The following is a 15,127-nucleotide window of genomic DNA, read 5'->3' on the forward strand; positions in this document are numbered from 1 at the left end:
CCTCTGATCCGTCCTGGAGACCTCCGTTCCTGTCCGCTCCTCTCCCTGCGTCCAGGGCGTCCTGTCACAGTTCCCTTGTCTCCCGGACTCCATTTCCCAAGATCCTCCTGTCTCCACACCTGTACTCACTTCCTCATCATCTCCCCATCATCACGGATTACCTGCATCTGTTCCTGATCTTCTGCACTCCCTATATAATAGACTCCTTTCACTCTTTGTCTGTCCTATTGTTTGTTTAAACGGTTGCTGATTTGTCTAATCTCCTTCGTTTTGTGTAATAAATACTCTTAACTGTGGGTCTCCTGGAACGTCTCATCTCTACCACACCACACAATTTTGTAGTTTAGATATATTTTTAAGATGGAAGAATGCAGTTTTACAGATGCTAGAAACACATTATCATCAAAACATAACTATTATGACCTGATCATATTTTCTCTTGCCATAACAAATGTGCTTTATAAAAACAAAGTTGCAGCAGCCGAAGAAAAACGAATGTAAAAAATGTAAAAGTAAAAAGTCCAGCTAAAACAAACACGGATCTCCATAATGGTGGCAAACAAAACTTTCATTAAGACATTAACCCATTAATCCATGCTAATTGTTCAAGTGAATAGATTCAAAAGTCTGCGACCACTACACTGTAAAAAATTATTTCTCATGTGTTCTTTTTTAAGATACCTGTGATGGTGTGTATGGATGTGTATGTTTATGGTACTTTTAATAATTTTAGGTGTACCAGGTGATGTTGGAATGTTGCTTTTGAGTCAGGGACAATAAAGTATATTTCATTTCATTAAATAAAATCTACTACATAACAATCTGATGACAATTGTATTTCCTCATGCATTTAATGGGGTGTGCTCAATCCGGTTCAGTGGGATTCGACTTCTATTTAAAGTACAAACACGAAGGAATTCTTTAATCATTTTCCAATGGTTTGAAGATCAACATATCTACTAGTGAAAACATCTACAGGTAAAAGAAGTAAAAGAAGCATATATTATGCAAAGTTTATGATTTTGATTGGTATTGCAGAATTTGTTTAATTTTTGTCTGTATTTTAATGTCAAAGTCTGAGATCACTACACTGTAAAAAACTAAACTCTTCTTCTCTGCTTTTTCTTCTTTTCCTTTTTTAAGTGCTTTTTTATTTTACTTCTAAAAGTTGAGATCAATTTTTAATTTTGTAAATTTAAAATGCATTATATAAATCCATTGGAACACATTAAATTAAATTTTAAAATTAAATTTTTACTTTTTTTAAAGTGTAGTTATATTGTATAGTAAATAGCATTTTTATATTTTGCAATTTAGTATACTACATTTACCCCAAAAGACAAGGCTTAAGCCTAGTCCCAGACTAAAATGCATGTTTGAGCTGTTTGAACTGAAAACACTTGCACTTTTTTTTCTCTTTGTGGACCATGGACCACAAAACCAGTCAGAAGTCGCACGGGTACATTTGTAGATTTGTAGCAATAGCCAACAATACATTGTATGGGTCAAAATGATCGATTTTTCTTTTATGCCAAAAATCATTAGGATATTAAGTAGATCATGTTCCAGGAAGATATTTTGCAAATTTCCTACCATAAATATATAAAAAATGTAATTTTGTGAGTGAATATATGTTTCTAAGGACTTCATTTGGACAACCTTAAAGGCTATTTTTTTCAAGGCAAGTTTTTTTTTTTTGCACCCTCAGATTTCAGATTTTCAAATAGTTGTATCTTGGCCAAATATTGCCCTGACAAACCATACATCAATGGAAATCTCAGTTTCAAAAAATTGACCCTTATGACTGGTTTTGTTTTGTCTGGTTTATATATATATATATATATATATATATATATATATATATATATATATATATATATATATATATATATATATATATATATATATATATATATATATATATATATATATATATATATATATGTGTGTGCAAGATCTTGTGCTTTAGTGGAAGGAACTAAATCTGAGAGATTAGTTACCTATAGGAAGAGTGCACAACCTATAATATTTCTAATTAATTTTATTTTATAATGTTTTTTAATTTACATTTTTTTTTTATTGTAACCTTTCTATTCTTAAACAGTTAACTAATTGTTATTTGAACAACTTGAGTAAAACATGCTTGCTTGTAGAATAACATTTAGTGTAGACAACATTTAGTTTAATTATAAAATGTTTTATCTAAATTGTAATCCATAAATAATTAATTCAATAAATGTGTATGATATCAGATGTATCATTATAATACAGATTAATAGATTAAATGCATATAAAATCTCTTCCACAGACATGGAGAGTAAGCTGATGTTTTTAGTGGTTTGCATGATTGGCTGTGCAGTGTCTTGCATTAAGGCTGATGGCCACCTATCACCACCAACAAATTTGACTGTAAGATTTATGCATTTCCACCATTATTTGGTTCAAAGAACTATTATTTCCTTTTAAGCAATGATGGACAAATAGGTCATTTGTATATAATCAATATGTAAGATGTCACAAAAGCAGTTTAGGCTGTTGATGTTGACAAAGGCATAACTAATATTTCTGATTTTTCTTATTCATAGTCCAACATCACCAACAATGAGTGTGGAAAAACCAAACTGTGTTTGGACAAGCCTAAAGGATGTGATCCTTCGGGTAGCTCTCAGTGTTTCTTCACCTCAGTTACCTTAACTAACATCAGCATCAAGGTTGAGCTCAGTGGAAACTCTACCGGTTACATCGCTTTAGCAGCTGGAGTGACATCTAATGTGTCTCAGGTAAAACACATTTTACAACACACACACTTCAATGCCTCTGTGGAGCATACCTTAAAGCAAAGAGGAAAACTCGTTTTGACCAAAAGTCATACAATTGAAAACAGATTTGGTGCTAAAGAAACATTTATTATTATTGTCAATGTTGAAATTGAAACTGGACTCTTCTTCCCTGCAGTGAAAGAAATTAGACATTAATGTAGAAGTTTATAGGCAAGACTGATGGATTGATGACAGTGTATACAAGTTGGATTGGCTAAATTAAATGATCCAGTCAACATGTATTACTATGATGCAGGAAGGGACATGTTCGGTACACTTAGTTTTGTTGTGGCTGTGACATATAATAGTGGGAATGTGATAATATGTTATGGTCACAAGATTATTTTGTTGAGGTAATGACATCCTTATGTTATGCCCATGCAATGTTAATATGGCCTCTATGTTGAGGGTACAACCTTTTTCTTGTTTAATGCGTAAACAAACCTGTGACCAAAATGGGATAATCATAAAGGAACATTTTTACTAAATTAACTTTTTATTTATAATTAAGAAATTATGGCATGAAGACAGTGCGGAATGATAACATAGCTATATTATATAATATTAACTTATATTATTTTATAATATATTATCTTCAACACAACGTAAACCTCGTGCCTATGACAGCATTCAAAAAATCGTTACAGAATATACATATGTATTCTGTATTACCAGTAGCTGGCAATAAATTAAATAACCTCACATTAAAATAATTTATTATATTAGGCCATTTCATTTAATTTCATTATTTCTTCATTTCGGCTAGTTATTAAAAGCTATATTACTAAGTATAATAATAAACATATAACATGCTTTGTTGAAGAATGATAATAACAAGTATATAAAAATTCCAAATATCCATTTCTGATAATTCCATGTTGCTATGATCACATAGATTTGTTCACACATTAAACTTTGTTTACACAACAAAAAAAAATTGTGGTCACAACAAAACTAAGTGAACCAAACCTGTCCCTTCCTGGTCACCATAATGCTCTTCTCTATAAATCATGACTCGACATATTATGCATATTCCTTAGTACATACCTGAAATGACTGTTGTGTTTTCTTTTCTGCAGCCTGAAAGAAAAGAGCTAAATAGTATATGAAAAGACCCATGAGAGTTTATACAAAAACTTAATACAATATAAAGTATTATGCTTCCATGAGTTGGGAATGAGACTTCTATTCACTTAAATAAGGCTAGCAACAATCTATTCTATTTAGCCGCAGCAGTTTGCCCAGCAATGAAGCTCAGAAAAACATGATCCTGTGAAAAATGTTGTGCTGTTTATTATTATTATATTATTATTATTGATGCTCAATTATTAATGGTTCTTAACAAGAATGTTGAAAAAAATGTGTTGTTACCTTTGTGGAAACTGTAATCCATTTTTCAATACATTTATCAAAAGTATCTACAGTTTATCAACAGTCAATAAATTACAAAAAAACAGGCAATAAATTAGCATATTAAATACTTCTGAAGCATAATGTGATTAAAGATTGAAGTAATGGCTGCTGAAAATTCAACTTTGCCATCACATGAATAAATTACATTTTAAAATATATTAAAACAGAAAACATTTATTTTATATTGTAATTATATTTTACAATATTACTGTCTCTATTTTGGTGAGCATAAGAGACTTCCTACAAACACACACACACACACACACACACACACACACACACACACACACACACACACACACACACACACACACACACACACACACACACACACACACACACACACACACATAAAGTAAATACATATTCCAAACCTTTGACCAATACTATACCAATACAATACTATTTGCACAAAATACTGGAATGAACTTCTCACACATTGCTTGAAATAAAGTCCATTATGGGCTTGATTAAACACAAATTAAACACACAGTGACAGATACACAAACAGTGTCTATAAAGTAAATCTGAATTAATTCAGAGGTTTATGTCAGGGTTAGGGTCTGTTTTGGTTGCATGCCTATAGACTTAACACGCAATATGCACCGGTTCTAGACATTTGGAAAATTTATGTCACACAACACCTCTTTAATATTTTTATATAATTTCACAGTTATTTTCCAAATTAATGTAGAACCAACTTAAAGCAACAACTTCATAGAGAGAAAAAAAAAAAAAAAAAAAAAACGTAGAGAGAAAAAAAAACAACATTTATCTGTGGTAGGAAATATATAGTAATTGATTAAAATGATCAAACACTAGTTTTCACAGCATAAATTATAAATTAAATATAGATTAATCCTTATTTAAGCTATAATTGTCTCTGTTGCCTTTGTTCTTTGATGAACATTAATGACAAACATCACATCAGCTGGTTTATTAGGCTACTGTGACTTTAAGAGCTGTTGCAGCCGAACATGAGGCGGATCTTTTCTCACAACTCTTTAAGTTCATTCAAGACATTATTTATCTCTTTTAAGACTGCACTTGAGGATAGTTGACAAAACAGGCATTTTGGCATAATTCTGTGTGTTATTGTTTGTTCAAGAGTCAAGTCAAGTCAAATTTATTTATATAGCGCTTTTTACAATTGGTAAATTTCAAAGTTTGTTTCAAAGCAGCTTTACATATTAGAAGCACAGAAAAAAAGAGAAGTGGTTAAAAATAAGCTGTACAAGCAAGCGTGGTAATGTGTAACATATACAAGATGGTGCTACATTAAGCCAATGTTGGCTGACTCCCAGGGGTGGAAAAAAACCCCTAGGAGAAAAACCCAGCGTGCTAACACTGGGAAAAAGTCCTAGGAGGGAAAAAACCCCTTGGAAGATATATATAATATATGTAAATGGATATGGAGATCAAAATCTGAATTATACAAGAGTGAAAGACAACTCGATACTGGTGCGCGTCTTTCTGTGCACTTGAGTTGTGTGTGTGTGTCACATGACACGACATTCACAGACAGTGTATTCTCATAATACACTTGAATGGTTTAAAAACATCTGCGTGAATAAGAACGTGATCATATAATGTAACGCTAGCCAAATTATGATGGAAAAAATGGATGCTGCATTAATTGCATTAAATATTTTTAAACACATTAAAGGTCCCGTTCTTCGTGATCCCATGTTTCAAACTTTAGTTAGTATGTAATGTTGTTGTTAGAGTATAAATAAAATCTGTAAAATTTTAAAGCTCAAAGTTCAATGCCATGCGAGATATTTTATTTAACAGAAGTCGCCTACATCGAACGGCCAGTTTGGACTACATCCCTCTACTTCCTTCTTTAATGACGTCACTAAAACAGTTTTTTGACTAACCTCCGACCACAGGAATACACAAAAAAGGGGGCGTGGTCTTGTTGCGCTCCCACGGAGAAGAGCAAGAGTTGCATTTGTAGAGTGTGTTTGTCGCCATGTCGTCGAAACGAAACATCCCGCAGTCCAATCACCTTTGTTTGGCCTTCCCAGGAGCGCTGTACTTTGAGATCAATGGTTACAATTTATGTTTAACTCGGTTCCCGAAAATTATAATTGTGATATCCTTACTGCAATAGTTATTGTTGGACTGCAGTGCACATAATGGCCACAAGAGGGGACTATGTTTATGTATATGGCTGTTTTCCGTATGAGGTACTCTTCTGAGTGAGTGCTAACGTTGTACATTTTCTGTCGCTGCTTGTGGAGATAAAAGAGTTCAGTCTCTCGGGAATTATTGTCTTTTGTGTTCATTCGGCACAACACCACAATAATCCACATGTAAGACCTTTCCGGGCAAGGAGTGCTAAGCTGCTGTCGAATCACAACACAGGAACCGCTGGCACAATCAGAACTCGTTACGTATTTCTGAAGGAGGGACTTCATAGAACAAGGAAGTCATCATCCCGTTTTTATGACAGTGGAAACAGCAGTATACAGATAAGTAAATTATGTGAAAAATACTGTGTTTTTTTACACGCGAAACATGAACACATGTTATATTGCACACTATAAACACAATCAAAGCTTCAACAAACCATGAAAAACGGGACCTTTAAACTGGTAAAATTAATCACATGCATTAACACGTTAATTTTGACAGCACTAGATATGTTGTGCAATGCTAATTAAATATATACACAAATCAAGTGAAAGAGACAATCACTACTAAGCAGAAAAGAAGTTAATAGTTCATTAAAACTGAAATTTTATGTTAGAGCAGTAATTTAATCATCAGCAGAATTTAGAAGATAGGCCTACATCTCCAAGGTACTTTTTTGAACAATAATTAAAAAAAAAAAAATCTAGTGTGTTTTCTTTTTAACTTTTGAATACGACTTTGCTTTTAGTAGCTATTTTGCACACTCAGCTCCCGACATGATATCATTCAGTGTACGCGCAAATTTGAAGTGTTAACGGCGCTCGCACTCTTAAACTCGTAATAAACCAGCAAATTATCTATTTTGAAATGACGCAGATCGACAGAACGAGAGAAAAAGTTTATTTTTAGAGTACATTGCAATCACTCCAAAACAGATGACAACAACTCACACCTGCACAGGAGCTGTACTTCTTTGCATGCCTATTTAGCATTTTGTTTTCGCATCACCCAAAGGATGTGTTCATTTTGGCGAGTAGATTGGACCTACTCTGACACGGCGACATTAATTGGTTCGACATTAAGTGACAATTCAACTATATCCAATGAACAAAGAGGCTAGTATTTTGCTCCCCTCTTGACTGGCGGACTAGCGTCTAGGGGATGTTGCAGTTATGGAGGCCCCTCTTCAAAACCCGAGGCCCTAGGCAATTGCCTGCTCTGCCTATAGGTAGCGCTGGCCCTGAATACGTATGTGCATGATGCCACCGTATTCACACGTTCGAGTATTTGTAGTTTGAAAGGAGTTGATAACTGTATAATTTTCAAAAGCTTGTACTTTGAAACCCATTTTCAAAAGTTTGCGTTATTAGGTCCACAAAAGCCATTGTCGTATAAATGAACGACAAAACACATAAAATGTTTTCCGTTTTTATTTAAAAACGGTGTCGTGTAAACTGTCCCTTAGTTGACCTAAGCTGCGTCCCAAATGACGCACTATACACTATGCACTTATACAATATGCACTTATATACTATGTACTTATGCACTATGTACTCATCCATGTAGTATGTAATGACTGAGGCAAATCAGACACAATTATTGGTTAGTTAACCAATAGTTTAAGCTCACTCTGGAGTCTGTCCCCATCCCCCGGGAAGTTTTCAGTTACAAGTTTATTGCGCTGAGGAATGTGGTTGCCGCATGGAGAACAGAGTAGAGACACAGAAAATCTGCATCTTCCCTGCATTTTCCACACAGAACACAGACTCTATGGCATTAATGTATAGACAGACTGTGCTATAAATGAACCCTTCTCATGAAATGGTATCCATTATTACTGTTGTTGTATTGTACTCATTGTATTTACATGTTTTATGATTTTTAAGTGGTATGACATGCAAGGTAACTTCAATCATGCCATGTTTAGTGTCTACGGGTCCCAGCGGGAAGATTTGAATGTTTGTGTATGCGGTATGTCCATACCTGCGTGACACATAAGTATTACAAGGATCTTGTAATAGTCCTTCTTCAAATCTCAGCCAGTTTAATCTTAATCGGTCATAAAAGCCCCAACAAGGGGAGGTGTATGTCACCCGGAAATACAACATCCTCATTGGCCCACATCATTCCTAAGAGGTTGGCTTTGACCAGAGGTTAAAAGTCAGTGGATAGTGCCACTCCCTCTTTTTCTCCTTGCTCCTGAACGACCGAACGGACTGTCCTTGCGGCCGGCCTAGGTGAGGCCTGCAAGGCCTGTAGGCCTCGGCCTACAAACGAGCCATGTGCTCCTCATCCAACATGGAAAAGACTGATAAAAACTCCGGGCTGAATCCTCAAGACCTCTCCTCAGATGGCAGAACCGATGCTCCTCAGCCTAAGGGCACCTTGCAAGTATCGTACATTTTAACACTAAATAGAAATTTAGTATTAATTTGTAAGATGTACCGTTGCTATTGCTGAGGAAACTGATGATTCCTTTCCAGATTGCCTTTGACATTTCATGTAGCTCTAGTAACAGCATCTCTTCCGGTTCAACTCTATCATTACTCATTCTGACTTGTGTATGTGTGTGTGACCCTTTGTGTATGTTATGTTACGTGTTTGTTAGTTTAGTTATGTGTTTGTGAGTTAGTTAATAAAGATTGTGCACAGGACATGTTTGGTTCTGACTCCGTCTGCTAATGAATTGCCGCTTAAGTGATAGATCCGGACTACCTGCTCTGAGTAGTACAGTACTATAAGAAATATTATTTTTCCATAACTTGGAAATTAACATTTCTTAGAATTAATAAACAATCAACACTGAGCGTTCACTGGATGAACAGGTTAACTGATTGTAATATTAATTTTAATGTAGCTATGTCCAGTTAATCTGATTAACGCATTTGCATATTCATAATTAATCATAATTAATAATCATAATGAGTTATGAATAATTATTAATATTTCCCCTTTGAGTTAATTCGCTACATATTTGGTGGAGAATGCGGGCATCATTTTAAGCAATTGTTTGCAGATGGACCAGTAATCAATCATGTGTTTTGGCATCATTTTTGTTAACATCTTATACATGCACAAACTGGGGCTTCAATGCACATTCTTTTGAACGGCAGAACGTTCCTCGATGCTATAATGCATGTTTAAATTGTATGAAGAAGCTAACCTGAAATTATCGAAGAAATCATAATTTCAGTTGCTAAATGAGCGTAAAACTTTTCTGACGACGGAATCGCAGATTAGCAGCGCATACAAAGGGTATTAGAATAAATTTACCTGAACTTGGGCGTAGAAACCCCCACTTTCAGCTTTAAATGCATAAGTCTTTCTGACGATGGAATCTCAGATTAGCAGCACTAACAAATAAACTAACCTGAATCTGGGCGAAGAAATCCCCACTTTCAGCTGTAAATGCATAAGCCTTTTTCTGATGACGGAATTCCAGATTAAGCAGCATAAATTTACCTGTGTGACGAAGTAATCTCACTACAGCGTTTGTAATGGTGTTCTGGGCGAGACTCCCCAGTCACCGATTAAAGGCCTTTTTACTGTTCGTTCCGTCACTGTATTCATATTCATGCGCGGGACCGCACATATGAAACACACGCAACGAACCTGTGGTGTAAATTCTAGTGTAGCTGACTAGCAATCCACCACCGTCTGTGAAGTGATGTGCTGTTGTGATTTGTGAGTTATGCGTGACCACACTGGAGTTCTTAGTGCGGGCTTGCAACGCGGTTAGAATTCTGCTCCATTCTGATCGTGTTGCGGGCTGGCATGGTTCTCCTGGCAACGCATGCCAACAGAGCGTGTAGAGCAGACACCTAAGTCTGATAGCAGCACACCCACATCACAGACTGTTGTGCAAACAACGAATCACGCGTAGCCGAATCTAGCTCTATAGAAACCCTACGCCTATACCCTACGAGTTAAAACTCTTTACCTCGACTAAAAGCTGCTAGCACCTAGACATGTGCAAGCGTGAAGCATTCAAGCCAAAGACTTTATAGACTTTGGGATTCCCTTTAGGAGGGATTTTGATTTGAACCGCTGATGGGAACACAATGTGTTGTGAAGCTCCGAATCAAATGAATCAATTGCGTCACAAACGATTCACTGTTCGAACCGCTCAAAGCGCCCCTTTGCGAGTCAGAACAGTAAGCGTAGTGAATACTAGAGACACATGAATACGAATAGCGAATATGAGACATCCTTAATAAACCATTCACAAATGTTATCAATTAAATGTGATCAATAAATCATCTAATATCCTTAAACCTGAGGTTTCTGTCAAGACATGATATTTCAGTAAACTGTAGTGCTCATTGAAACACTTTGAAACTGCTAGGATGCATCACAAAGCCTCGTTTACTGAAATCACGTGACTGTGACAGTTTGAGTTCCAAAGCTTCACAAGGCACGCCTCAAAAGGCACCCATCTCTGGTTTAAACCGTTTTTATGTGTGCGTGTGTGTGCGTGTGTGTGCGTATGTGGCGTCACTCACTTTGTCAAGTCTGAGTACCTCTATTCAGTCAAGTTGAATTTAAATTAAATTTAAAATTTAATTAAATCAATTTGTTTAGTTTCCTATCTCTACTTCATGCTAATACTTTGTTCACCTGACTATCCCTATGCAGCCAAGTTGAATTTGGTTGAATTTGAAAAGTTAACTAAATCAATTTTGTCTGTTTACCTTTCCTTTTAGATTTCTAAATCTATTAGGAAATTCTAATTCTATTTTTGTCCAACTTCATTCCTCCTCTACATGTCATTTTTATTTCCTTCACTTCCTTTTGGTTTCAGTCTGAATATCTCTATTCAGCCAAGTTGGTTTTAATTAAACTTAGCATTTAATTAAATCAACTTAGGTGTTCACCTTCTCTTTAGGTTCCCTAGAGCTAAAAGGACCTTCTGTTTTTACCCTTTTTGTGTTATTCTACCATCACCCTCTTCCCTTTTTTTTTTTTTAATAGGATTACAGTAGTTCTAGAAACTGTTGTTTCCTTAATGAGGCATAATGAGTTATAGGTTATTACTACGCTAACACCTATCTCTCAGCTCCCCCTCCTCACTCCTTAGTGCTGACTGAGTACATGAAGTACGGTCACCGTCCAGTGCACTTTTGGCTCCGGAAAGGACTAGAAACTCTTCCCGTTGTTTCTTCTCCTTTCGACCTCAAGGCATCTGGTGTTTCTCTGTTAGTCTAGAGATTAGGTCATCACTTGAACCAGTGACACCTGCTTAACCATATCTCCTAGCAAAACTAAATAGGTAAAAACCTCTTTCCTTCCTTTCCCTTTTCTTATTTAATTTTTCTCTCTCTCTCTCTCTCGTGAGAGTAATGACGTGTACCAGCCCCGTCATCAGTAAACACCGCTTACAGCTGTCATCCAAGATAGTTAAACAACTTAGTCTCATGCTGGCTTCCCCCACTTCAGCTAGCCACTTCCTATATGGCCCACATAGCTGTACGAACTTGCATTTGCCTGTGCTATCTCTTTCTCTCATGTCCCCATAAGTGTGCCTGTCTGCCCAGTACATCCAGCCCTGCCATCCAGGACCCCCTGGAGACCCAGCGGAACAATGTGATGGTTGCCCTTCAGCTAAAGCAGTCAACAACCTGCAACAGCAGAGCAAGGGACAGCGAGATCGGCAGCACAAGCACACACTTGACACCTGACCTGAGCCACAAAGAGCTTCATTCTCTCCTTAGCCCATGCTCATACGGCCTTCCAACAGGAGGTAATTGAACGAACGCTGCAAGTCACTGAGTTCCACAGAGAACCAACCCACTCAGCATGAGAAGGCACAGGACAGATGCAAGAACCATGACAGAGCAGAGCAATTGAGGGAGGTCACCAGTCCTCAGGAGGCTCTGACAGCTGTTGAACTTTGCCAGTTAAAGAACGTAAGGAACTATTTGAATTTAAAGCGACACTAAAGCTAAGGCCCTTGAAGGCCACCCGCATGCAGAACAGAAAGTCAAACATTGACTCCACAATTCAGCAGCGTGAGAGACAAACACATTGTGGTCCGAAAAGAACTGAAACAGCCCGAACAACTACAAATGGACCACACAAGGAACCTGCAACCTGATGGACTTCGCAGCAGCAGCAGCAGTGAGAGCTCCCCCAACCCTTCACAAAGGGGGGAGGGGCCAGAGCCTGCAGCCTAGGATACCACAGCGCTCATGCCAACCTATGAGACCTTCCTTTTTGCCCGAAGCCCCTGACTGGCGTGACCCACAGACACAGGCTCTCTGTTCTTGATCTAACCAGAATCACCACGATTTCTGACTTAACAGCCAGTCAACCTCCAATCAGACTATTAGCAACTGAAACCAGTCAGCATAAAGGACTCCTCAGACCCATAAGTCTGAATGCAGATTGAGCGCTGCCCTCGACACCAGGCAAGGCAGATCTGAAAGTCCCAGGGTTACTGCCACAGACTCAGACAAACCTGGAATGAATGGAGGACACCCACAGGACCTTTGCCTCCTACACCAGTTAGTCACCTCTTTGGACAGCACAACCTGCCCTCATACAATGCCACTCATGGGACCTGACACACAAGGTCCCTCAGCAGGGGTTCTTAAGACCCCAGTGACTGTGAACTGCAAACACAGTGCCTTCCACATTGCTTCTACAAAGGTTCCTAGTCAGCATAGGGCATAAAGCTTTTAAAGTAGATGAAAATGTGTGGTCGCAGAAATGCAGGAGTCTGCTTTAGGAGTGGAAGGAAACCTTGTGTGAATGTATAAATCTCAAATGCTCATGACCATCCACGACGAGCTATTTTGAAATATGACACTAGATTGAGCTGGTTAAGCTAGCATGGCCTAACGCCACTCGCTTAAACCATCGTCCAACTAAAAGTGTGTTTAATAATTGATAATTCCGACATGACGTTTGACAACGCTTGATTCGCATGTAGATCGATGGTGCTGGCTGGTTAGGTGCAGATAAAACTATAGCTTGAAGTGACACCTCTGCCGTAACAGAAAGAGTCTTAAGACATTTTAGCATATGTTCAAATGGTATCAGTGTAAAGTTAATCTGATTTTAGCGAAGAAATCCTAATCTCAGTATTAGAGCGTAAGCCTGTGTTGACGAAGAAATCTCAGCCCAGCGGCATGTAAACTGTACCAGAATTGATTATTCTGCTTTGGTTGGAGAAATACCAATAGCAGTATTGCTTAACCTGTTTCTGATGAATGAATCTCAGTACAGTGTTATATAAATGTAGATTTGGGTAATGCTGCCCTTTTATAGTTAAGATTGATGTCATTCATCTAAACTTTGGCTGCATCTACAAGCATAGCTACCTCTTGACCAAAACTGTGTTTCACTCGTCGAAAGGAATATCAGTTTACCTGCACAAGACTGACTTAACTATATATGCTTAAACAAGCTTTGACTTAATGCAAACTGTGTAATTACCCTTTAAACAAGTACAAGACGTTGTTTAAAGTAGAGAGAAGAGTTTACATGAGTAAAATTTGCAAATGCCAAAACATATTTGCATTTTACTGAATGTAATATAAAGTTTTTGAAAATCTGAAAGTATAAGCGTCACATTTTAACTCTGTACGTAACTAGTTTAAAATGAGCAGACAGTCTTCATGAACTGTTTGAATTGCTGTGGGGTGCATTGGTTCCCATGACAACGACTTGTCACAGGAAGTGCTAACTCATCACCTTGTGATGCCATGCTGTAAAGAAACCAGGCTAGGTGGCTAAGCTAACCCCACCTAGCAACCCTTCCGCTCAGGCTAAGCTAACTAATAGCTTCTACAGTTAGCATCATTTATGTGAAGCCTTTAACTACAGCTTGTGTGTATGCAGTGTGAACTGATCTAAACCTATTCTGCTGTTTTAGTCACTTTTTACTAAATCTTTTTATTGATTTTAATTATAATAGCAGTCAGCGATTAATTTTTACTAGTATTATTTCTTTCATCTTTGTGATTTACTTACATCTTCCTTTTTTTCCTGGTGTGGTTTAATTTCCCAATATAACCACAAGCAACTAGACATACTCTCCTTCTTGATTTTGTTTATTTACAACAGTTGCTTCAATTTTATGAGCCAGCTACAAAGTAATCTGAACAATTACTAGGGCATAATTTTGAGCACCACTAATAAGCAGAATCTAATAGGAAAGCTCTCCTCTTCCTCTTCCTTTTTCTTTCCTATTTGTTCAGAGGTCAAGCCTGTCGTGAGCCATCAGTAAGAAATACTAAGAAATAATTTGACCACAAGAACCATCTTAAGTCATTTGTTGAACCTAGCTGTATTTTATACACCTGGCTGCTCACTGTGCCTTTAGCCCTAAATTCTGTTTGATCTTGCAGTAGTCTCTTGCCCTTACTGTCACCACAAGCATGCCTAAATGTTGCAGATGCTCAGCCTAACTGCCCAGATGGCAGACCAAAAGGACTGGCTAGGTGTCGTGAGGAACACCCTCCTAACCAGTGCTGCTGATCAATTATAGCACCAGAGCCAAAGCAACTGGACAAAGATGGAAGAGAAGTAAAGGCAGATGACTCAAACCAGAGGTATGGTCACAATGATCTGACTGAAGTCAACTTCTTCCTGACCCACATCCTCACTGTTTTGAAACAGGAGGTGAACAACCTCAAACTCCAGATCACAGAGACTCACAAGGAGCCGATGCATGCTAAAAGCCACATAGACCAGCTAGAGATGGAGGCTCGGGACAGACACAAGGACCCTGACAGAATAGAGACACAGAAGAA

The 15,127-nt window shown here is 37.4% G+C and overlaps 1 protein-coding gene across 1 annotated transcript in view; it reads left to right on the forward strand.

Annotated features, from left to right (window-relative positions):
* The first annotated feature begins 948 nt into the window (after positions 1-948).
* Positions 949-15,127, forward strand: part of LOC137024780 (putative ferric-chelate reductase 1) — a 34,514-nt gene continuing 20,335 nt past the window's right edge. The window contains exons 1-3 of the mRNA XM_067392661.1: positions 949-978; positions 2,309-2,409; positions 2,586-2,780. Coding sequence (XP_067248762.1) covers positions 2,311-2,409; positions 2,586-2,780 — 294 coding nt within the window. The 5' untranslated portion in view covers positions 949-978; positions 2,309-2,310. The remainder of the gene's footprint in view (positions 979-2,308; positions 2,410-2,585; positions 2,781-15,127) is intronic.

This window comes from Chanodichthys erythropterus, chromosome 2 (genome assembly GCF_024489055.1).
Source record: "Chanodichthys erythropterus isolate Z2021 chromosome 2, ASM2448905v1, whole genome shotgun sequence".
In the NCBI taxonomy this organism is placed as follows: domain Eukaryota; kingdom Metazoa; phylum Chordata; class Actinopteri; order Cypriniformes; family Xenocyprididae; genus Chanodichthys; species Chanodichthys erythropterus.